The 24,042-nt window shown below is 33.7% G+C and overlaps 4 protein-coding genes across 4 annotated transcripts; 3 read left to right on the forward strand and 1 right to left on the reverse strand.

The window, feature by feature from the left end:
* Positions 1 to 80: 80 nt before the first annotated feature.
* LOC116339088 (muscle-specific protein 20-like) lies at positions 81 to 12,991 on the reverse strand. Its single transcript, XM_031764740.1, has 4 exons — positions 12,768 to 12,991; positions 2,353 to 2,561; positions 586 to 706; positions 81 to 493 (listed from the first exon to the last, which is right to left on the reverse strand). The coding sequence occupies exons 1-4, from the start codon at positions 12,789 to 12,791 to the stop codon at positions 302 to 304; spliced, it is 546 nt and encodes a 181-aa protein (XP_031620600.1). The 5' UTR covers positions 12,792 to 12,991; the 3' UTR covers positions 81 to 301.
* Positions 5,061 to 7,308, forward strand: LOC116339089 (muscle-specific protein 20). The gene is made up of 3 exons (XM_031764741.1): positions 5,061 to 5,193; positions 6,354 to 6,674; positions 6,746 to 7,308. The coding sequence occupies exons 1-3, from the start codon at positions 5,188 to 5,190 to the stop codon at positions 6,929 to 6,931; spliced, it is 513 nt and encodes a 170-aa protein (XP_031620601.1). The 5' UTR covers positions 5,061 to 5,187; the 3' UTR covers positions 6,932 to 7,308.
* Positions 9,142 to 12,137, forward strand: LOC116339087 (protein takeout). Its single transcript, XM_031764739.1, has 6 exons — positions 9,142 to 9,540; positions 10,564 to 10,656; positions 10,769 to 10,919; positions 11,004 to 11,137; positions 11,578 to 11,727; positions 11,818 to 12,137. Exons 1-6 carry the CDS (start codon positions 9,471 to 9,473, stop codon positions 11,994 to 11,996), a joined length of 777 nt encoding a protein of 258 aa, XP_031620599.1. The 5' UTR covers positions 9,142 to 9,470; the 3' UTR covers positions 11,997 to 12,137.
* Positions 12,992 to 20,254: 7,263 nt separating the features above from the next.
* LOC116339236 (toll-like receptor 7) lies at positions 20,255 to 21,666 on the forward strand. The gene is made up of 2 exons (XM_031765000.1): positions 20,255 to 20,278; positions 20,347 to 21,666. Exons 1-2 carry the CDS (start codon positions 20,268 to 20,270, stop codon positions 21,473 to 21,475), a joined length of 1,140 nt encoding a protein of 379 aa, XP_031620860.1. The 5' UTR covers positions 20,255 to 20,267; the 3' UTR covers positions 21,476 to 21,666.
* The last annotated feature ends 2,376 nt before the right edge of the window (positions 21,667 to 24,042 follow it).

Below are 24,042 nucleotides of genomic sequence, written 5' to 3' on the forward strand. Positions count from 1 at the left end.
ATATATACATATACATATTTTTTCCTATTTTGTTCTTTTTCTACGGAAATCAGAGATTATAAAATAAAAATACGATTAAATTCATGGGTGGTGTTTTATTGTGCATGCTGCTCAATTATTTTGATTTATTTAAATTTGTGGTTCGTGTGGTAAGTCTAAAACTCAAATGCTTAGAGATAGAGAGATTATTCTATTGTACAATTTGGCTAAATGAAAATTGTCATGAATAATGAAAACAAAACGAATAGGAGCAAAAAAAAAAAAAACGAATTGAAATCGGTAAATTGTCGATCGTAGATTATTATTTGCCGATAATGATTTTGCGTGCTTTACCGAAACTTTGGCCAGATTGATTGGCACCTCTGTTTGTTCCGGCTTGCAGGCCAATGATCGCTTCTGATGCACGCAATTGATCTTCGGTGAATTCTCGACGATTTTCTTCGCTTGGTTTTGGACCCAAATGAGGACCTCTATATTCTGGATGCTTGTAGGTCTGATAGATAAAAAAATTTATTATTGTTACGAAATTTCTACAAAGAACGAATAAACAAATTTGTTTATTTGAATAAAAAAAGAAATACTTACACAGCGTCCGATGGCAAAGATGGTTTGAGTGACAAGAGCAATGTTTTTGAAATCCCACAAATCGGTGGTTTGGAACAAATCTACGTCATCGAGTCCATACAATGTGCACGCTCTTTGAAATCTGTTTACAAACAAAAGAAGAAAATTTAAATAAAAATAAACACCTATGTATCTACATTCAACATATAAATGCTTTAAGTACACTCGCTAATTCTAATCAGACACAAGTTTCACTCTAAACGTACTCTATCAACCAACCACTATAACAATTTCTACCAGGTACACATAACGAACAGCAGCGTTGTGCGCAACACAATAACAAAGCCATCGAAACGTAACGCTGTTGCTGCTCCAGTGAACACACACATAGCTGTGTTTAACATGTGTCTATCCACATTTTTTTTTTTTCATTATATTCCTTGTGTTTTCTTCTTTCTCTCGTTTTCATAGCGATTATACGATGATAAACACAAAAAATCACATACCGGACCGAGTTTCAAGTGCATTTGGTGTCGCTGGATGTTTTTTCCTCTTCATTATAATGATATTAAATTGAAGTGGTTCAAGCAATCATGGAACATCAAGTAGAGCAATCGGTGAATTTTTTAACCGGCGCCAATAAGACGCAGAAGCATTGATTTTATTTGTCTTGCTTTGATACAACGCAATGCACATGCAAGCGTATGTATTGTGTCCCCACACTGAAGAAAACGAGTCACAAACGCTTTTCGACCAAGTAGAAATTATTCACTGTGTATTCCAGTGCGACCAGGCACACAGAGAATCGTACGACTATAAAATCGGTGAATGCGTTTGTGGGGCCCGACTGCGTTTCACTTTACAATATTACCAGTGAGAAACTTTTGACGCAAACCTGTTTGGTGTGGATTGTGGACACACAGTTTTGATCTGAGAGGGGCAGATAGAGAGAAAAAAAAACACAACAAATTCATAAATGTATATTCATCAGTTTGACCGCTGCATGCGTGTGGCCGAATATAAATTGTCGAATTTTTTTTGTATAAGATCGAAACGAAGCTTTTTTCGCCAACTTCAAACGATTGCAAATAAAATCTTCGAACCAAATGCATACACAAACATTTAACCGCTTGATAATTTTGTGCCAAATCGTATCGAAAAAAAAACATCAAAAGTTTCAACATTTTAAGCGTCTTTCTTCCAAAGTGTTTTTACCAGCACCGCATAAAAGGCAGCAACGTTCGTTTTCTAACAATATTTGGTTGAGATTTGTTTTTTTTTATTCATTTCGTTTCACTTGTGCCACACAAAACACACAGTCACGCTACATACAATCGCCAAGCGTTAGAAATGCTATTTGTATGTTGTTGTGTCTAATACCAAAAATAACATATTAGTTTAATGGTGCCCACACCAAACACGTTGATGTTGTTGTATGTTTTTGTTTTGTTGGCTTGTGTTGCTTTGAAATTATATTTTATATATACAAGCATTATTTCCATTGGATTATGGTTGCTTGTTCCGATTGCTTGCTCCTTAACAACAATTGCATTCACCGGTCGGTTGTTGTTTATTCGCTATATCTTTTGTGTTGTATTTTCTTTTCGAACAAACACAGCGTCATTCAAACAAAAAAGTGCATGCAATTGCTGTTGCTGTGCTCATACTCTCATATATGAGGCCCGGTACAATTGTCTATGCACATGCAAAGTATCGTTTTTTTAGCGTGCGTCTCTCTCTCTTTATTTTCCTTAAATTGAATTATTCGAAAATTTATTTATATCTTACTGATTAATGTTGTCCATTAATTTGTAGTCTCCGCCGCTTGTGTTAATTTTTTGAATGATTCCTGGAGCCAATCGATTCATCAATTTACACAAAATAATACCATCGCGCAATGCATACTCGTATGGAACGTTCGGGAATCTTTCGCCAATTATTGATTCAATCCATTGTTGAGCTTGCAATTCTTCTTCTGGTATACGTTTTCCAGCAACCTGTTTAATTGAAGGGAATAGAAATAAAGAATGTGTTGTTTTAATTACATAGTATTAAAAATTATTGTCTCTTTTTTTTGTTTCAATTTCATAGGCACGAAACTAACAGTAACAAATACAAAATCGAATGCTATCATCAACGATTTCATTGAATCGCTTGGAGTTCGAGTGAAAATTGCCACTTGATGACGCACGAAATGTATTTAAGTATCCATTTATTAGCATTGTTATTATCGACATCCTTTCATGCCATAAGGGGCACCTTTATTGCCCGCCCTAGTTTTATTTAACCATCATTAGCCTAATCTATGGCTCGAAAGAAAAAAATGCTTGAGAGATTGACAGCACGATTGAACATTTCGTTTGGTTTACATTTTCGACTCAAGTCATTTGGTAAAGACATTTTTCTTTCACAATTGAACATTAAACATTTTGTTTACATATCGTAATAACATTCATAGACGTTGTCATTTGGTTTTCTCGTCGCTAAACGATATTTTCTCCTCTGTCTCCTTCTATTCTTTTCGAATAGATTGCATAAGGCATTTTTGACATGTACAGTTCGATGTGAACGATGTGTGACTATAAATATGTTCTGACTTGACTAAAATCCGGTGACGATTTTCTCCCTTCTTCTCCGTACACGCTCAATCGAAAAATTGCGAAAAAAGCGAACAGAGAAGATTCGAGATCATCCGCCACACTAATTTTCAGCTTCAAATGAACAGTGAATTTCTTTGAGATGTTCATCCTTATTCTCTGCTTTTTCTCTCACTCTCTCTTTTTCAAATGTAACACGAATATAAAAATGTAGAAATAATGATTTTTGGTTGGCCAAATAAGTAGCAATAAAAGAAAAGTGTTTTAGATAATGTCGCTTGTTTATACACACATATCCAAACATATGGTCGTTTTGATTCATTGAGGTTTTCAAACCAAAAAAACAATCACTTCTTGCTTCTTCATGTCTATTGCTCCACACACTCAAATGTGACGTCGACAAATTTGAATTGAGTGAATAATGTCAAACATGTGTTACCTGCACACACAAAGTACACAAGTCATTGCTCCTTTGCGGACAAGTTAAGAGTTAAGTTAATTGCCCGTGAATGCAACGAAAAAACTCTTGTCTCTACGTCGAAATAGTCATAGAAAAAAATACGTAGAATTCGAATTCAAATCAAACAAAACAAAAAACGAATGGAAATTGCTTAGCTCTCATTGAACCGAGCAAATGAATTTTGAGCGTTGCTTTTTGCTTTTTTTTTTCGAAAATGAAATTGAATGTACCAGTTCGAATGATTCAGTCATAAAAACATCTATCGTAACGGGGTTATTTTTAAAACATATTTATATACATATTTTGTATTTTATTGCTCTCGACACCGAACAAGTCGATACACATCCATCGACGATTGTTGGAATCAGCAGTAGATTGGCTAAGCACGTACACTTCATTTTCATTAAGTCGCTGTGGCGTCTATAAATTATAATCCTCTCGACATTTTTCTCTCAACTAATAGGACACAACGCGCAAACGGCACACCAACAACAACAATTTCGAAGATAAAAAAGAAATCGACGCGCTACAAACGATCATCTCAACACAGAGCATTTGTGTATAGTGTTTTAGCAAATCCAGAGCAATCAGACAACAGTAAAGACAGCCTACAAAAGAAAATCACAGAAATACACACGCTTGGTCGCTTACTGAATTTGCGTATATTATGTTTTCATTGAATCATTTTATTTCTTGATATGTTTACATCTGAACAAACTACAAGAATCGAAGTCATCGATTTGGCAGTATGATTACTTTAGTAGAACACAGCGTCTCTCAATATTCAAATACGTTTGAAAAATGAAAAGAATGATAGTGTAACATTTAATTTCGTAGGAGAATTGTGTATAAAGTGGCCACCTACACCTAATCCACAAAATAAAAAATTATTAAATATACATATGATTTTTTTTCTATAAGAAAATTTTGTTTATATTTTTCATGTCGACGTTATTTCAATGAGCTCATTGAATGAATAGAAAAGCACATAGTCATCTATGGGGGGAGAGATAGAAAGAGATGGAAAAACAAAACAAACTCTGTTGTCAAAATGATTTTGCACACTATGACACATTTTATCCGTGATGATTTGGATTTTGTTGTTTTTCTTTCTCTATTTATCTTTTATATTTTTCTCATCATGCTAAATGTTCTGTGTTCCATTTTTCAAATCGTCCTTTACTGTGCTCATTTGCACATTTTGCTATTCATTATGCTTTCATCTCTTTCATGTTCGTTTCATTTTCCGACTCTCTTCGTCTGCGATGAGCGTGTGCGCGCGCATTTCGGATTTGTATGGTATTGTGAATGTGGTGAAAAGCGGAATTTGGATCTTGTTATAATACGAAACGAAGAGATGAAAAACATTGCCTTGATCATTTCGGCGTATACACACACACATACACAGTGATTTTTAGTATTTCAGGTTCAATTTGACTTTGGCTTCACTCAGATTCAAATTGGCACTCAGTCGCTAAAGACCATAATCTTCAAGTCGAAAGAAAATCGAATTTTATCCAAATTCTTTTCATTTTAAATTATTAATTATTTTAGATCGATTTCAGAATGGCGGTAAGATATTATTCATATATAAAATATATTTCAATTTTTTTTTTCGGTGATTGATTGGATCGGTGTGATAAAGATGATGTGACCTCATTCAAAGAAAAAATTAAATCATTTCATTGCAACGAATTTATTATCGTGATCGAATATTACTAGATTATCTATATATTTTTTTAAATTGTGTAAGAGTCGTTGGCGTGTCATGCAGATCGTAATTGAAACAAAATCGTTAATTTGTTGTTATATATATCTGCAAAATGCAAGCGATTACTGCAAACAAACAAACAAACAAAAAATCAAGAGTGTTTGGTGTGCCAAAAATTGAAATAGAAGAGGATAGAAAAGCGTCGTAATTAGGATCATAGTAACACTTCTTTTTTCCTTTCATTCAATGTAATAAAGAAAAACACTTTAGTCATTGTATATTGAATGGCAAGTGACAGATTGGCAATCAATCGCATCAGTTAATTCATTCGTAACCCAAGGAAGATATAATATGAATTATATCAATCATTAAAATTGTCGTTTGAATACGTAGGTGTGTCCATTGCCATGATGAAAAACAAAACAGTTACGAAACGTTGATCGCTCAAGCTTTCAGTTTTTTTCTCTTCTTCACTTTTTTCCCCGTTTCGCAAAATAATATTATAATAATTTCGTTAGTTTTCATAATATTCTGGTGTGCATTTCTTTTTCTTCTAACGCAAACATACATGCGTGTGTTTGTACCGGAAAGAGAGAAAAATAGCCAAATTGTATTTTATTTAATTTTTTGTTTCGTTGCATTTTGCACAAATACACACACATACACATGGAGTACGTGTCACACGAATCACTTTAATTAATTTCATATTATTTTGTTCTCGGCTGTATTTTTATTAATGCACATAATTCTGAATCGGGAACCGATTGCAAAATCACTCGGCGCTACCTACAGTTATTAAATCACATTGTAAACGGAGGGAAAAAATGACTTGTCGTCACAACATTATTTTTCATTAATTATACATATTAAAGTAGTTTTTTGAATGCTCGTTTCTATTCTCGAATTAGTCTTTCATTAAAATTTTCCACAACAAGCATTACTCATGCAAACACACACAATTCGGTGCATCGGTGATTTTATATGATCGTTTGATTTTCGATTTATTTTTATTGCACATCAGCCACGTAACAAGGAACAAGAGCAAGAAGTTTTGGAATGGATTTTCGCTGTTTTGGGCGAAAAAGTGCCAGCCGGCCAATATGAAGACATTCTTAAGGATGGCATTGTTTTATGTAAATTGGCCAATAAACTTACGCCCGGCTCGGTAAAGAAGATTCAAGAGCGTGGCACCAATTTCCAATTGATGGAAAATGTACAACGTTTCCAAGCTGCCATCAAGAAGTACGGTGTTCCAGAAGAAGAAATCTTCCAAACTGCCGATTTGTTTGAACGTCGTAACATCCCACAAGTTACATTGTGCTTGTACTCATTGGGTCGCATTGTAAGTGAACAATTTTCTAACGGTTCAAACTCTTGACATCATTTTCTTGATTTGTTTGGGTTTTTTTCTAGACACAAAAACACCCTGAATTCAATGGACCAGCATTGGGACCAAAAATGGCCGATAAAAATGAACGATCATTCACCGATGAACAATTGCGTGCTAATGCAGGTCAATTGGACTTGTTGACACAAGGACAAATGGGAAAAGCATCGCAAGCTGGACATGGTGGATTCGGAAACACTCGTCATATGTAATCTAGTCACTGTCACCAATTGACATCGCTTTAATACAATTGTTTTTTTTTTTACATTTGCTCACGGCATCAATATGTTTTTATTAAAGTGAAAAATGAATGTACGATAATATTTTTTTTTAAAAAGAACCAATTTAATAAATTCATTTAATTGAATTCGCAAAAGCTTTTAAACTTGGCGCTTGTATGTCTTTTCTTTTTTTTTCTCTATCTCTATTTTGATTAAATTGTGTGAGATGAGAAAATTTATTTATTTATTTTTAGAAACTATATAAAATATGAATGATCAACGAAAAATGTTACATCGGTGCTGCCAAATGAGCGAAATAAAATTAATTAAATTGTCTTGTATAGACGGTTTAATCGACTAATTAACAATATTTTGAATTTATGATGATTTCAGTTGATTTTTATTGAATTTGTCGATAAAAACTGATTCGATTCGAAATGAAAGCCATTTGACCTTTTCAAGTGCGATGGCGAAATCACAGACTGACACACATGTGTGTTGGAGAAGAAAAAAAAATCGTCTGAGATTTGTGCGCCAATGAAATCCGAGAATAGATTCAATGTATGGAATTTGATAAATTGACATCGAGTTCCGAGTTCCGAGTTGAGATTTCATTACATTTTGCCACAATTTCCGAATTAACTGAAATACTTGAACATTTGTAATCTGATAACTCACATCGTCCGTATGCTGCTAATTCGAAATTGGTGTGTGATTTATGTTCCGTATTGACGTAAAACTATGAAATTGCGGTTGTATTTGAATGCTCAACTTTATTGAAGCGCTTGAAAAACACTCTGAATAAATAACATTTTCAAGTGCGTCTCATTTCATATAAATCAATTAAGAAAGGAATGAACATGTGAATATGTTATTGCTTTTTTGTGTCGAAGGGAATAAAAAAAAAATAATAATATTTTAAATCGTAAATTTTTTTGGCTTCTGTCAGATTTAAATTTTCCAATCATTTCAAATCGTTTACGTTGTTTACGTGGTGAAAATGTGAAGGTCGGCAATGAAATTTATTTTTGGAATTAGAATCATCTCGAGCAGCGATGAGAGAACAGGCGCTTTCATTCACATCACAATTCGCTGTTGTTGATTTTGTGTGCGCTTTTTTTTGCGGTTGATCGAGCTGGAAAATCAAATTGAGAGTAGCACCATTTTTCGTGGGTTTTTAATCATCTGATTCTGTAGTCCCCAAGTGACTTTATTGTGCGATGATCTTGAAATTTTTTTTTTTATTTGAAAAAATGAGTCGATTGTTTATTTCTTTCTCTGTTCGATTCATAAAAATTGTTTGGCATGGCAAATCAATGACGATGATGTCGACGACAAGTGGTGGCGATTGCCATAATCCATATGGCTGTGATACGAACGGAAATCTGTTGAGCATTTTATTGAATTTCCTCTTGCCAAACGGCCACAGTAAACACATAACCACACCACTTAATTACCGAAACTTTTTTTTTAACCTACGACAATAACGACTATTTTCGATATATTTTGAATATTCGTAGGAAAATGTATGTCTCTTTTACCGCTAAGCGGCATTCTTGGTTTTTTTTTATATTCGAAAATATGAAGCCAGAAGAGTGAAGTCATAATTGAAGAAGAAAAAAAATCATCCAAAGAAGAAAACTTCTCATGTGCTCGTCATTTTATGTGCCATTACAAATATATTGTTCGGTGCGCATTGAGTGATGAGCTCAACTTGGATTTTTTTTAGCTACTACATTTGTTTTTCCTTCTGTGTATTATGTGCATTTTTGATTGGCACAACAACAGCACCCACAAAAAATAAAACACAAATCGAAAATGGAAAACGCTTGCATGCATGTGCTCCTCGAAAAAAACAGCAACACTTTTCGAAATGTATACAACAATGTGTGAAGCATGTGGATGTGATTTCTTGACTTCCAAACGTTGACAATTATTTGTATCCGTTGTTAACTGACGCACGATTGCATTCAGCAAGTATATTTTTGTCGTTTACAATGAAACTGAAAAGAAAAGAAGAACAAAACAAAAGAAAAACAGCACACAACGCAACAACAACAACAACAAAACCAAGACAAAAACGACGAAAAAGAACGCAACCGACAAAGTAATAATAAGAGGAAAAAAACAACAACATCATCGTGTGCGCTTTATCACCTAATTGTACTTCCAGCCAGCATTATATAATAAAGTCGGAGCATGCAACTTGTTCTCATAACCGATCGAGAACTGAAGGTGTGCGCATACGCGGGAATATCAATCACTGTTAATAATTTTTTTCGAAGATTTTTTTTTAAAAGTAGTTGTTGTCGTTGTTGTTGTGTAAAATATTATTGAATTTTGTTGTCCACGCAAGCCAAAATCCGCATTTCTCGATTTTATCGCCAAGCAAACATATCATTCCACAGTGTGAAACATTAAAAAATAAATTGTGCACATTTTTGATCTGTGATTTGCCGTTCCATTTCTGTTAAAATATTTTGTGTTTTTATAAGCATTTGTGATTTTCCAAATAAAAAAAGGACCGAAAATGATTAGCATTACACTTTTCATGAGTTTCGTTGGCATGAGCTTGGCTGGCGACTACATGGTTACCAAAGGTATGTGCTTTGTTTGTTTTGTTTTTTTTTTCGCACAGCCCACTTTCTCATAAATAACAACAGAAAAAACGATTTTTTTTTGCTTCCAAAGGCCTCTGTCAAAGGTGTGAATTCTCACATAGAACATTTTGATTTCGAAACACACAAGAATTTGAAAAGTTTCTAACCACCAAACAGAGAGAATAGAAAAATAAGAATAAAATTAAAAACTTGAATTCAATCAATGGGAAAAAATGAATGTGTTAGCGGTTGATTTGGGCGCTTTGAATTGCCTCTCAAAGTAATTCACAAAATAGCCGAGCTCTAAAAAAAAGATGCATTGTATGCACGATGGCTTTATAATTTTATATTCATGAATGGAACGTGCGTTCACATGGTCGACTGTGATTGAGCAATCAAACAAATGTTGACATCTGGCCACGCCGATTGCTACAACTTCAGCATGCAATTTTTGGTTTATTGGTTAAATGTGTCTTTAAGTCGTCTCCATTTTCATAGTCGTCGTGGTAATATCAAACCAATCGAAGATTTTTTTTCGTCTTTGAATCAATTGGTTTGGCAATTATATTTCATTCAAGTGTATGTATCATTTTTTTTTTGGTCTTTCGGTTCGAATTTTTGAAAGGTTGTTTGCCATGAAATTCGAATTTATAAGCATATCACATAAAAGAAATAGCCACAAATATTCGCATTTAGTTTGTTGAATGCTGGCAGTTTTATATTTTTCAATCGTTCTTCATGGAAAGTGAATGTAATTTTGTTTGTTTTTTCTCTACTTCTTTACATCTCTCCCTCTCAATCGTTTTTTTTTTCGTTTGCGTATGCAATTGCAACAGCGCATCATGTGTAAAGTATTCTCACCCAACGGAACTTTAACAATTGAAATTTTCCACGTAATTCAAGAGCACGGGAATTTGGCAATGTTTACTGAGTTTAGATTTAGTTTTAGTTCTACTTTTTATAAAATTTAATTGCACTTTTCATTGTGAAAAGCGAAAATTTATAATTCTTTTCAAATTTCAGATGATTGGCTAAAAACCTGTCAAATCGATGATCCCAATTTTGAGGCCTGCTCCCGAGAGAGTATTCAGGGTTTATTCAAGCAATTGACAACAGGTGAGAGTTGCATGCATTCAAGTTTCATTTTGTTTTCGTTTTTTGTTTTTCGTTTATTTGACCCAGTTTGGTATGCATATTTGTTTCATTTGTGTGTGTGTGGTCCATATAGGTATTGAGGGTTTTACAGCAATTGAGACAATCGATCCGATGAAATTAAACCGAATCAAGATATTCCAGGGTGAAGGCCCCGTTAGCATAAATTCTTCGCTTTCAAAAGCGTCGGTTACAGGTTTTGCCGAAACTCAAGTTATTGAGAGCAAGTAAGTACTTTCATCGACCGTTTTTTCGCTTTTATTTTTCGCCGAACTACATGATGAAAATTGCTTTCTTCTTTTTTTGTTCAGAGTGAATCCAATTGACTACAGTTGGGAGACACATTTGTTTGTGCCAAAAATACGCATCGAAGGAAACTATCATATGCAAGGACGTATCTTGGTAATTCCACTTAATGGCCACGGAAAGTGCTGGTTTGAGCCAAGTAAGAACACATTTACACCCGACTAAATTAATTTAGCATATCACATCGTCCATTTTCTTGTTTGCTTTGATTATTACTCTTTTTTTTTTCAATTCGTCTGGTGTTTGGTGAGTTTCCGCGTGTAATGAAGTTTCATTAATCAAAGCATTAAATGCAACTCATGCGATAATACAAACATTACATTATACGGTAAATGACCGTATCATTTTAATTCATCGTTTTTATTATCATTTTACGAGGCGGACGAGTGCGCGATGACAAACTTAAAAAAACACAAACGCGGAAATTAACCATGCAATCTATTTTAACATATCAAATAATTTTCTTTTCTTTTTTGTTTCATTTTCTTTCAAATGGATTTGATCGCAATTGATATTGTTGTTTCCCATTTGTTATTCATATTATTATATTGTTGTTGTTGTTTTCTTTTATTTTCATAGAAAATATGGATATTATAATGAAAACAAAAACTCATCTTTACGAAAAGGATGGACATGTTTTCTACAACATTACCGGCACTCAAGTCGACTACACGCTCAGTGGTTTAAAACTACGTCTTGATAATTTGTTTGACGGTGTTAAGGTTCTAGGTATAATTGACTTTTCTTAGTTGTTGAATAGTTTCATCTAATCAGAAAAATGAGTTTATTGCTTTAAAAATTTGAATTTTATTTCAATAGAGGACAGTACCAATCAGTATTTGAATGAAAACTGGCGCCCAGTTTCAGATGCATTGAAACCAATCCTGGCCAAAACCATCGAAGACATTCTTCTTGTGATTTTAAATAAAGTATTCCACTATATACCAGCTGATTATATGATTTCCGACATTCCACGCCCAAGTCAACTCTATGGTTAGACTGTGTGATTTTTTGTAAACGATCCCCGGGAGAAAATGGAGACAATTTTTGACCATTCAAATATTTTATTTTATTATTATTTTTGTAATTCAATATTATTCGGATAGTCGATTGAAATGTATAAAGGAAGATGAAATAAATCTATTGAATTAGTATAATTTTCAAAATATTGATATTTGCTCATCGCAATGGCAAATCACTCATGTGATTTAAATACCTGTGGAAATCAGCATGTTGAAAATGCCATTTTCACAAGAAAAATACAAAAATTACACACGGTTAACACCCACACATGAAGTGTATTTTAATTCAAGGCCAAAAACACACAAAATAAAAATCAAATTGTTTTTCTTTGTTGTTTATTTTGAAAACTGTTCACGCTCAAGGATTTTCAAACGAATTGCAAAAATATTTTAATTGACACAATTTTTTTGGCTGTGGCCTGTATCAAAATTCTGTAATCCAGTAGTAGAATTTCTCGGAATTCGGATTCTGATGCTTTTCTTAAAATTTGCCTACTTTCGGGCTTAATGCGACGTGAAAATGTGAAAAAAGTGGGGAAATGCTTTTATATGTTGAAGCAAAAAAAAAAAAACAATGAACTCACAAATTCATGGAAATCTTCTCAAATTGGAATTCTAACGAATCAACAACACTTTTTAAACAATTTCTAGATCGAACGAGTTTTTTTTATTAACGGAATTTCTTAAAACAATGCGAACGACATTGAAAGTTTTATTTATTTTACTAAACATGCAATGTGCACTTACTTGCCAAATTGGACGGCCTGGCATTTTGGATTTAATTTGGATAATTTAATTTAAAAAAATGAGAACAGCAAAAATATAACACTGGATGAGCACAAAATGGCACACTTCACTTTTAGAATTTCCGAAAAGAATGTTTGACTCTAATTGATTTCTTAAGGAAACGGTTTTTGTTCGCCAACTAATGAGAATGAATGATCGCAACAGAATACCTGAGCCGAGTTGCCACCACCGATTTTTATACAAGCTAAATACGGATTTTTTTGCCAATGTAGCCGCGGCCACACTTTTATATGTGTGTGAGTATGTGCCTGTGCGTCGGTGCTAAGGAGCATTCAATGAAACAAATATATAAACACGATTCCTTTATTTAAACATCATTACTCATGGTGTTTATTGATACTTTACTCGTGAATCGCTTACATTAAGCGTCAACATATCATCGCATTATTTCGTTTCGTTTTGGGTTCAAAGGCATCACAGGCATTGACAGCATCATTCATGGACCAATGCCGTGAACTGCGAAGGATATTTGAATTTACTCACCTTACTTGATTTATGGTGAAAATGTCCATTGAATAAACAAGCTCACCATAAATCAGCGATGTATGTTTGGAATGTTTGAAATGTTGTTCATCAAACAACTGGACTTTTCACTTAACACGAAGATTTCCTGGGGAAGAGGAAAAGTTGAATGGATAAACAGTTTTTGGTCGATGAAAAATCTTGAATTTTGATCGATTGAATATCAACAGTAAATCATCATGAATGAATGAAAAAAGCATTTTCTATGCATTTTCTTGGAAAAAACAGGAAATTTAACAACAAATTGGCGCGCTAAATTCCAAATAGATGAATCTATATCAATGAAAAACAATATTGATCCACACAAACACACTAAAAAAATATGAAAATGCGATCAATGCGCAATTTGGATGTTTTGTTTGAAAAAAATCACAAACAGTTTATTTTCGTCGCACACACACACACATAACGAATATTTTTCCATTATTTTCCTTCGTTGCTATTTTTACAGCGGCCATTCATTTAGTACGTTCATTCGCGCACCTCGACAAAAACCAAGTTCATTTCACGCCATCAATGACTGTGTCAAAAATTGCTCTGCGCTAGTATCTTTGTCTATAACGTCGCAATTTTCATTGGTGTCAACTGTATCTTTTCAGAAATAACAAGACTCTCTTTTTTTGTTCGATGACTCTTTTTTTTTTTTGAATTTCAAGTGTGTTTTGTTACGAATGCGAAAAAAATAGATGCGTAAAAATAGCGAATGATTCAAAACGCTCAAAATAAATATTAATTCAGACGTTCCACCACCAACGACTTCCCATATTTCAGTTCAATGGTCGTAAAAACATGCGATTTTCACAAACTTTCTTTCGATAATGTTCGACGGCATCATCTTTCGAAATAAACAGCAATATAAACATATCACATCGGCCAATTTCACCTGTGTATTTCAATGCCAAAGAATGACAATGTTATTGATGATGATGACGAATAAACTAATTAAAATCCAATTGAAAACATTCATTTTATTTTCACAGCTACAATTCACTTGGCTCATTAAATAAGATTAAAGTTAAGTGCAGTCATTCAAGTACAAAGTCAACGTTAAAAAAAGAGAGAAAGAACAACCGCCGTTTGTATACAATATATTCCAATATCGCTCGTTAAATTATTAACATTAATAATATTTATATAAATTACTAGGTTTTCATAACTTATATCTGTATTTATGAATTAATTTTCCACTATCGATACATGAAATGAATAAATAAAATACATAGTATTTAAATAAATTTCAACACGCATAACATAATAAATGCAGCATAGCACATAGGTATATACATAGACATCATATTTTAACATGTTTTATGTTTAATTATATCGAACACGTTTTTTTCAATATTTTTGTTTTTTTGAGTAGATGAAATGTGCTGCCATCAATCTAGATAAAAAAAAACGTTTATTTTCTCGTTAATTAGATGGTACTCATAGTGATCCATTTCCAATGTATGATACGTGCGTAAGTACTTCACACTGATGATTCTGTGTGCTTGGTGGAAAACCCGTTTTCCGACATTTTTAATGCAAACTTTGCGTCAGAAATTCCATGCACTACAAGAGTGAGAGAGAACGCGAGAGAAAATTCCATTCAAACAATCCATCTCCGAAGTATTCAGAAAAAAAAGAAACAAAAAAAATGTTCTACGTAATTTTTTTCATTTGGAATTCTAATGGCAAGCCGAGCACAGTAACTTTGTGTAGAAAAATGGTTGACGCGATGTATAAAGATGTGTACGAGAAAAAATTCAAAGAATTCCATTTCGCATTCGTTTACACATTTAACTATCTCTCCTACTCGGAGCACAGAAGCACAGAAACAAATGCGTAGCATTCCACATTCCGCTTATCACAGAAATTTCGTTGTCGAACTGCACGCATACACACAGACTGTGTGACAAAATTCGTTGCTTTCGATTCGGTTTTTCTTATTGTAAATAAAACTGAACGAATATGCTTGCCTAAAAGAGGTATTTTCATTTGAAAAAAATGTTTTCCTTTTATCATCGCAAAAGAGAGAGAGTGAAATATTTCTACAAGAAATATTTCGTTTCATTCCAATAACGAAACAGAAATAAAAACCTAATAAGAAAATGAATAAAATATAAATATTGATTTTATTTTTATCGTGGGCTTTTGTGCTTTGAGCTTCTGAACGGAGAAGAGTGAGTGGCATACAAACGAGAGAAACTTGCTGCTGCATCGACAACGGCATGTGTCTATCTGTAAAAGTTCAATAACATTCGGCTGTGTGGAGCAATAGAATATGATGAACGAAGTGGAAAAGGTAAATCGATCAGCGTTATTTCGGTTGAATATTCTGTGTGCCTGGTACAAAACGAACGAGTCGATGGCTCTTCGAATCATTTCCTATAAAATCGATTATTGCCAATCGGTATTGGATATTGAAAAGCGAGTATAATTCAAATCATGGAAAATGGCACACAAAAAAAATTGAAATTGAACGAATTTCGAGAAAACCGAACCGAAGAAGAAACAAAATTGGTATCCAATAAAAGCGATTCGGTTTGGAGTCGAAATCTGTGTGGAGAAAAACAGAAGAGGCAATATAGTATCAATATGGAAAATGTGTGTGTAGCATCGAAGAGATAAAGGGACGGCATTGAAATTCATTTGAGCAGGCGCAAACAGAAAAGTAAATAAAGTACAAACGATTTCAACGATAGCAACGATTTGCGCTTTAAAGTATTTTGTATGTGGCATAATGCATCGAAAGTACTTAGTCGTACGAATGAAATGAACAGATTGAACGAATACCATTGGATTCTGAATGCCTCATACATAGACAACGATTTCTAGTCTAAAATACACACTTGACATTGCGACGAGTTAACACTGAACGAAAACATGACGCCGCCATTCACGAATCGTTTTTCGTCTTAAACGATCCCATAATCTCTCTTCAACTTTTTCTGTCACAAAAATATATACGGGAAACTACTACTTTTTTTAAAAGTTAAGCAAATGTGGGGAAGTTGTACCAGCGTAACTAACAGGCTAACATCAACAACGAACATCAAAAAAAAAATCACACTCACACACACTTTTTATTCTCGGAACACTAGTTCAATCAAAGAATCTGTTTTAATGCTCCTGTTTTTCCATTGTTCGTTTTATACAGCGCATAACGGAAAATGGTTGATGCTTAAATTTCGGCCATTTGCTCAAGCAGCTCAATTGCACTGGAATCGCATAAAAATGTAAAACATTTGCTCATTTGAACAAATGATGAGGAGGCCACAATTCAAATGAAAAAAAATTTCTGCCACATTTAAATGTCACTTTTGTTGTTGTTTCTTTCTTATTGAATTTTATCAAATGTAAATATATATGGAGTGTTGAAAAACAATTTCAATACACTTTGAAATTATGGGCGCCTGGTTGTTATTCAAGAAATTGACCTGCACAACTTAGCTACGATAAAAAATTTATTTCAAATAAAAATCCCCCAGTATGAAATTCTCTCTCTCTCTCTCTCTCTCTCTCTCTTTTTCTGTCTTGCTTTCGTATGGGCTAATACAAATAATGATTTAAAATGGAAACACCGTGAATCGGAACATTAGCAGCAGTAGACCCCATCTCAATGATCCCTGCTTGAATTGTCATCTCCGAACTTGTATTTCCTACTGACAGTTCCATCTATTGATAATCGAAAGGAGTGCGTCATCTAGCAACTGCTCGGAAAATCGGACGATATGATATAATAGGACATCATGCAAGCTGCTAGAAATTAATGTTATACACTATTTTCAGTTGTGTTGAATTCAACTGCTGCACATCGACTATGTTATCTCCTCTCGTTTCACAATCAGATTTGTTTTTGTGTGTGCTATTCGTTCGTGCGCAAAAACAACAACAGTATGAAAATGTTTTCCCAATTTGAAAGCAAGAGATACATTGGAGACCATTCCTATTTAAGCCTCAATAGTCGTGTGTTTTTGCCGAAATGAATGATGGCGAGTGAAATTTTCGGGAAGAGAAAATTTGCTGATGATGTCTTCAATAAAATGGAGCACTGATTTGTTCGTTTCTTTCTAATTTTCAACAGGTTCACAGAAATGATCGGCACATCTATTCACCAGAGAAGATCTATTCAGAAAATGACCGAGAGAATGAATGAACGAAATATAGATATATTTTTTACACACAAACAATGTGGAAAAATGCACGTAGAATATTATTATTATTCAGAAGCGAATTCATTGGAATACCATCACAATCTTCCGCCACCAACAACAAGCTACTGAATTTTAGTCTTGTATTTTATTTTTCCTCTTGTTGTGATTGTATGTAGTTGATTTGATGAGCACACGAATAAGAATCACAATCGCATACTGTTCCGACATCATAGCAAATGATTAGCGGTGTGTTACGCGGCTTGCATGAGAACGGAGAGCGTTACCATATTTATCAATATTGTCTACCGCATACGAATGCCACTCACTTGAATTGGATACGTAGCCATTCGGTTGCTTGGATTTGTATTGTTCGTCTGTACACTGTACATGCTTCATAGATGCCATCCATGCACATAGACATAAACGAATAGTATATGATTCGTCGCAATACACACATGCATCTAGTAACAGAGCGAACGTTTTTGCTTGTGTATTACGTTCATTCGTATACATTGCGTACATGCTCGATGACGAGCAAGCTTTTATACAACAGCAATGCCATGCAGTTGAAATAGTCTCCAAAAATTCATGCGAGCCTGTGAAGCCTGAACTGGTTGAAGATCATTTGTTCGTCACGACATTCACAATGTGTACTTCAATAATTTATTTTGACCCCACTCATTGCTTTCTCATTTATCATCAAGGCAACCAGCTCCTCATATTCACATATTATTTGTATGACCGTACCGGGTGTTTCGAAAATATTCAGTCAAATAATTTTGTATGGTTGATGAGAAAATTTATTGTTTTCATTGAAATTCCATAAAATTTTAATTTTTTTAAACAAGAAAATCAATTCAATTGTTAAAATTGAAAATTATTGCATTTTGATAATGTGGTCGTGAAAATCACCCTGTGAAAAGCTTAAGAGTCTGTTTTCTGTGTGAATAGCATTGATACAACTGTGCTTATAACATAGGCACCGCTGTGAAGTCAAACGAATCGAAGCAATTTTCTCACTCTTATTGTGACTGGGTCGAATGCGTTTGCGAAACATTTATTTGGGTGTTGTTGTCGTCATCGTCATCGTCGTCGTTCGTTGGCTTTTTTTTATATTCTCTCGTTTGGCGGCGGTACTGAATTGCTGTAATGGATGATTGAGTGTGTAGCGACAACATGTCCCCATACATTCCCCATACACATGCCGTTCGTATGAACTGTTGTACACACCGACGCATCATGGCCACAGCAATTCAAAGTGAACCAAATGTGAAACATTGATACATTGTATTTCGTTGAATACGTGTCTATCTGTTTCGGTGTGTGTATATTTTGCATTGTATTTTAATAAAATTATGACTGCCTGGTAAAACTGAGCGAATTGAAGACACTCGCACACGCGCTCACCAGTCTTAGTGCGGATCCAAAATGTCTCTTTCTAATAAATAAGAATAATTGTGTTTGCATACGATTTACAATTTGCAAGAAGATGCAAATTTCCTTATTACAATTGAAAAATGATACGTTACCATTCTTGTAGGCAACATCTCGCAAGAAAATGACACCATGGTAGACATAAAATCAATCGATCAACAGATATATACATATAAGTATCGTCATATGACAGATAGACAGACAGAGAGAGAGAAAGAGAAGGAGGGAGAGTGGCAATTGTTTAAAATGTATTGAAATAACCGTGTGCTTATACTGAATGTGTGTCAATGATAAAGTATTCATTCGCATTGCAATAATGTTGCAATATGATGAGCAGCATACATTGCATACTATGCAATGCATTTCACAGTCGAACCACACATCTCATTTATTTTCATTTTCACTTATTGTATATGGATTCGATACCATATTCCATATCCCCATATTACGTGGATTATCGAATTTAAGCAAATTGTTTGTTTTTGTCACATTATTCATTTATATATGCATACACGGCTTTTGGGCGGCGAACAGGTTACTGACGAGCTGATTCCCAAGTTTTTTTTTGCTGCACGTTCAATATTCATATATAGATGAAAAAAATAACGATATATTGCAATTTTTATTGTTCGTAGCAGCCATTTGTAATGAGTAAATTTGAGCAAAAAACATGTGAATTATTCGACTCCCCCGTTATTGGCACTCCATTGAAAAATGGATATCATTGAATGAATTTACCAATCATTTTACCAATCGGTCACATGTATTCGAAGAAATGGAGAGAGAACATATATTATAAATTTACACAAGAGAAGGTTTTATCATCTGTGATTTTTTTTTTGTTTAATCTTTCAAAAAAAAACAGAGTTTTACTCCAAATTGTATTATACATCTAAAGCTAAATCTGCTGCCTTGAATTCAGATTAAGAACAACAGGATGCGTTTATCATCTTGCAATTCTCTAGGTTAGAAAATTCAAAGGGGTCGGTCAATATGGGTCAATCAATCCAGGAGTATTTCCAATTTTAATAAATACGAACAACCGCAGGCTTAAAATGTTCACTACTTCTGGTATTCAACGCGGATGCGATATGATAAAAGTAATAAATGTTTAAAAAAAGAATCTGTTTTTTTAAATTGCATACATGTTTGATCATCCTCTGGTTATTATATGCGTTTTGTTATTCAGAACTGATTAGAAAATGATTTGCACTCAGTTTATTTTTGAAACTACTAGGATTTTTTATCATTGTTTTAGCCTTGACTCCATTGATGTATGCAGCGAATAACTTTAAATATATTTTTAATTGACTCGTTATATTAGATAGGACGTCAAAGAGTCAATATGTTTGTAAGGTAACGAAAAATATGTAAAGAAATATTTTTTTTAGTATTTTATTTTGATTTTTCTTTTTTTTTTTCAGTGTAAATTTGAGTGGTATTCTAATTCTATTTATTGTTTTACAAGTCGATAACATAAGATGTAAGTCGATAACGGTTGAGTGTGACAAAAATCAACAAAATTACTGTTCAATAGTCCCATCGTCAATTGATTTGCCCGTGGAAAATACATTTTATTTCATAAATCCCAACTACTACTTGCATGCGATGGAGACAATTTTGGAAATTCGACCGTACCAAACATCGAACATTGTATCAATCGATTCAATTTTTGACTATTTTCCAAAATTAGAACAGCTGATAATTTCAAACAGTTTGAATAAAATTCCATTCATGCGAGCCGCATCTCAAACGCTGCAATTGGTGAATTTTCGGCAAAATTTTATAAAAAATATCACAAAGTTTGCGTTCGATGGAGCGCCCAATTTAGAACGCATCGATTTATCCTCGAATTCGATTCGCTCCATTGAAAATCAAGCTTTCGCCAAACTTGATCGTTTGACATCAATTCGACTAGAGAATAACAAGCTCGGTTCACTACACTCGCATACATTTGTTGGGGCCAAATCCTTGGTGTACATAAATTTAAGAAACAATTATATTACGACCATTGCAAATGGATGTTTTGCATTAAAATATTTGAATGAATTGATATTGGCCGAAAATCGTTTAGACATTATACCCGATACGATTTTTAATGGTGCTGAAAATTTGAAGAAGATTTCATTTGCTCACAATAAAATCAAAGTTATCGATGTGATTGCGGTTGCACAGTCTGCGCCAATTGAAATGCTCAATTTTGAAGATAATGAACTGGCATGGTTTGAAAAACAATCGATAAATTGCACCGAAACTCCAAATAATCAATTGAAAAATCTGAATTTGGCAAAAAATAAATTGAAAAGCGGCAATATTTTGGATCGATTGAAGTGTTTGCAACGCATCGAAATGCTAAATTTGAACTCAAATGATTTTACGACATTCGAAAATATCAGCGATTTAAGAATTTATTTTCCACATCTTTCGGTTATTTATTTAATTAACAATAAGATTCAATGTGATTGGCTAAAGAATACAGCATTCGATACTTCACTAATTTATACGAGATCTAATCGACGAAAATTAACTGTCCATAATATTGAATGTCTTTAAGCAATGTATAGTCGTTTTCAATAAGATCTGTTACAGCGAACTGTCAAAATTTTGAACAAACAACATACCCTCAACAAAATTCAAACCAAATTGACACGTTTAACTAAGGAGCCTTGTGTACTTTTGAATGGAAATGCGTTCCGAAATGCATTGTATTATTTTGACAACACAGATCTTTTTGGAAACGACTATACAAGTACATTTTTGAAATAAACAACTTAAACATAATTTTTTAAATTTAGTTTTTATAACTAGTATTTATCTCTGACGGTTCGTCAGTAGAGTGAAAATGAATTTTATCCACCAATATTATAATTATAATGAGCTCGAATCATGTGATCGTTGAAGTGTTCTTGCGAGTAAAGTGTTTGAAAACATGTTAAACATGGAGATGTCGGCGAAACTCCGTTGAGATTAATCAGTTTCGGCGGTCGATGGTATTCCGATGTAGTTTTAGTGTTATTGTATGCTGGGTTGGGTTGTTGAGATTGCATTGAACCTGTGATGGCATCGAGTTCATTCTCCTCCACCAACTCAATTTCATTGAAGAAGTTTTCCTTTTGATCAACGTGATGTATTAAATCTTTAATGAGCTCGGTAATTAGTTCGTCGCTCAATAAATCCAATTTCGATGCAATCGGATTCGGTCGTTTAACAAATCGAAATGAAGTCGTTGCAAAAAAATGCATTTGGCGAATGTGTTTTCGGCTGATAATGTGGCGTTGAAAATTTTTCTCCGTCAAGAAACGTTGCTTACAAATCGAACAAAAGTACGAATGACGTTCATACACTGTGTGTAATGGATTTGAATACATTCTTTTACGAATTGTAACTTTTTTTCGAAGTAAAATTCAACCGTACTCGATCACCACAAAATCGACACTGATTTTCCAGAACTAAAATCAGCCGCATTTTATTATTTTATTTTTCATATCAATTTTGTTGAAAACCAATAGATTTCGATAAAATCATGTATAAACAGACCACTTCTAGACAACCAGCGGTTAACCAAAAAATTATCTCAACAATAACAAATGCGAGAAAAAAATGTGTCGCACATTTTAATGTTGTTACTATGTCGACTATGCTTTTCTCACACTCACTCTCGATTGATAAGAGGACCAGAGCATATGACGACAAAAAATAAGATAATTATAAACATTATCACACATTACAGCTACTGAATAAAATATCATCCAAACAACCATTTCCAGCGCAAAATTATCCATTGTCATGATATTGTAATTATTTTTTCAGATTTTCGATTCAAAATCACTCGAAAAAATTGAACTTTCATTATAGAAAGATTATGCAGATTTTGACAACTAATCCAGCAGAAGAATGTAGATAATGTTTAATTGTGTGAGGTTGAGAGTTATCAAAAGATTGGCACTGACATCAAAGATGCTATAATTAAATGTTCCATGTACCCTCATTATCTTGACAATTTGCCACAATAGAGAGAGAGAGATAGAGAGCGTTTCATTGTAAAACTAAAAACAAAACATGCAAAGTCGCACAATTGTAATGAAACGGTGCTCACATCGTAAATGAGAAATAACCACTTGGCCACGACAAACAAAACGGATGTTGCGGTAAATTTAACCTGTAAAGTGTATTTTTTTTTTGGACAGACAGACATCAAGTGTTTTTGTTGATGACGTGTTCTTACCTTTTTTCCTCTGTAATTAAGAGTTTTTTTTATACTAGACAGTTCCATTCTAAGTAACATTTCAAATATCCATTTAAAAACTACACCCCTTTCTAATTTCATGTAACCGCAGACACAATGGAAACTCTTTTATTGAACTGCCAATCATTTTTCTATTTTCGAGTACATATTATTGAATCGTGTTTGTTTTCACTTTCAATCAACTTTGTTCTCGAACACACATGCGACCGCTTCAAGGAGTGTTTACATTAATTAAAACCACATTCAAAATAATTATTAAAAACAATAATAATACGTCATTCAGATAATAAAAGGCTTCATATTAACAAACTATACTGTCTACTGGGTGCTTAACGTGTATCGAACTGTGTCGATTTGAAGAGGAAAATTTGTGAAAAAATTATATGATTTCACATAAATTTTCGACCCAAAATTGTCACAAAGAGAATCCATGTGTAAGTCTGATTGTCAGTAGAATGTGTTGGGGTTGCCATTCGCCGAATAAAAATCTTTTGAATTTCACTTCGGTTCAGTTGAAATTTCCATTGCTTATATGTGTTTTCTGTTCAATTAAAAAAAAAAAAAGAAAATATGTAGCAGACAAAAAAAACCGGAGGAGCAAAACATTTCGATGAAAAAATAAAATAAAAAGCAGCTCGTGACGAGATGAAAAAAGAGTAAATGTCACAAATGAGAAACATTACTGTTTTATGTTAGTAATAATGTATGGTATTGCACAAGTAACTTGAAAGGTTTTTGTTCAAGTCATAATTCAAAGGAGGGAATATTATCGTCGCGACATGAAATGAGCCTGACGTGTTGACGGCCCATTTTAAGACAAAACAAAGAACAAAACGGAAAGAATCAAAGCCGAATATAACACATGAATGGACGT

This window comes from Contarinia nasturtii, unplaced genomic scaffold (genome assembly GCF_009176525.2).
Source record: "Contarinia nasturtii isolate CC-2019 unplaced genomic scaffold, AAFC_CNas_1.1 Cnas_scaffold_493, whole genome shotgun sequence".
NCBI lineage: Eukaryota > Metazoa > Arthropoda > Insecta > Diptera > Cecidomyiidae > Contarinia > Contarinia nasturtii.

What these genes read in the sequence shown, in the direction of transcription:
- LOC116339089 (XM_031764741.1), top strand. An exon ending in TGTACTCATTGGGTCGCATT is followed by an intron (nt 6,675 to 6,745) that starts GTAAGTGAACAA and finishes GTTTTTTTCTAG; the next exon opens with ACACAAAAACACCCTGAATT.
- LOC116339087 (XM_031764739.1), top strand. Translation starts at nt 9,471, where the DNA reads ATGATTAGCATTACACTTTTCATGAGTTTCGTTGGCATGAGCTTGGCT. An exon ending in ACTCAAGTTATTGAGAGCAA is followed by an intron (nt 10,920 to 11,003) that starts GTAAGTACTTTC and finishes TTTTTTGTTCAG; the next exon opens with AGTGAATCCAATTGACTACA. An exon ending in AAAGTGCTGGTTTGAGCCAA is followed by an intron (nt 11,138 to 11,577) that starts GTAAGAACACAT and finishes TTATTTTCATAG; the next exon opens with AAAATATGGATATTATAATG.
- LOC116339088 (XM_031764740.1), bottom strand. Translation starts at nt 12,791, where the DNA reads ATGCCAGGCCGTCCAATTTGGCAA. An exon ending in CAGGCCGTCCAATTTGGCAA is followed by an intron (nt 2,562 to 12,767) that starts GTAAGTGCACAT and finishes TCAATTAAACAG; the next exon opens with GTTGCTGGAAAACGTATACC. An exon ending in TCTTTGCCATCGGACGCTGT is followed by an intron (nt 494 to 585) that starts GTAAGTATTTCT and finishes TTTATCTATCAG; the next exon opens with ACCTACAAGCATCCAGAATA.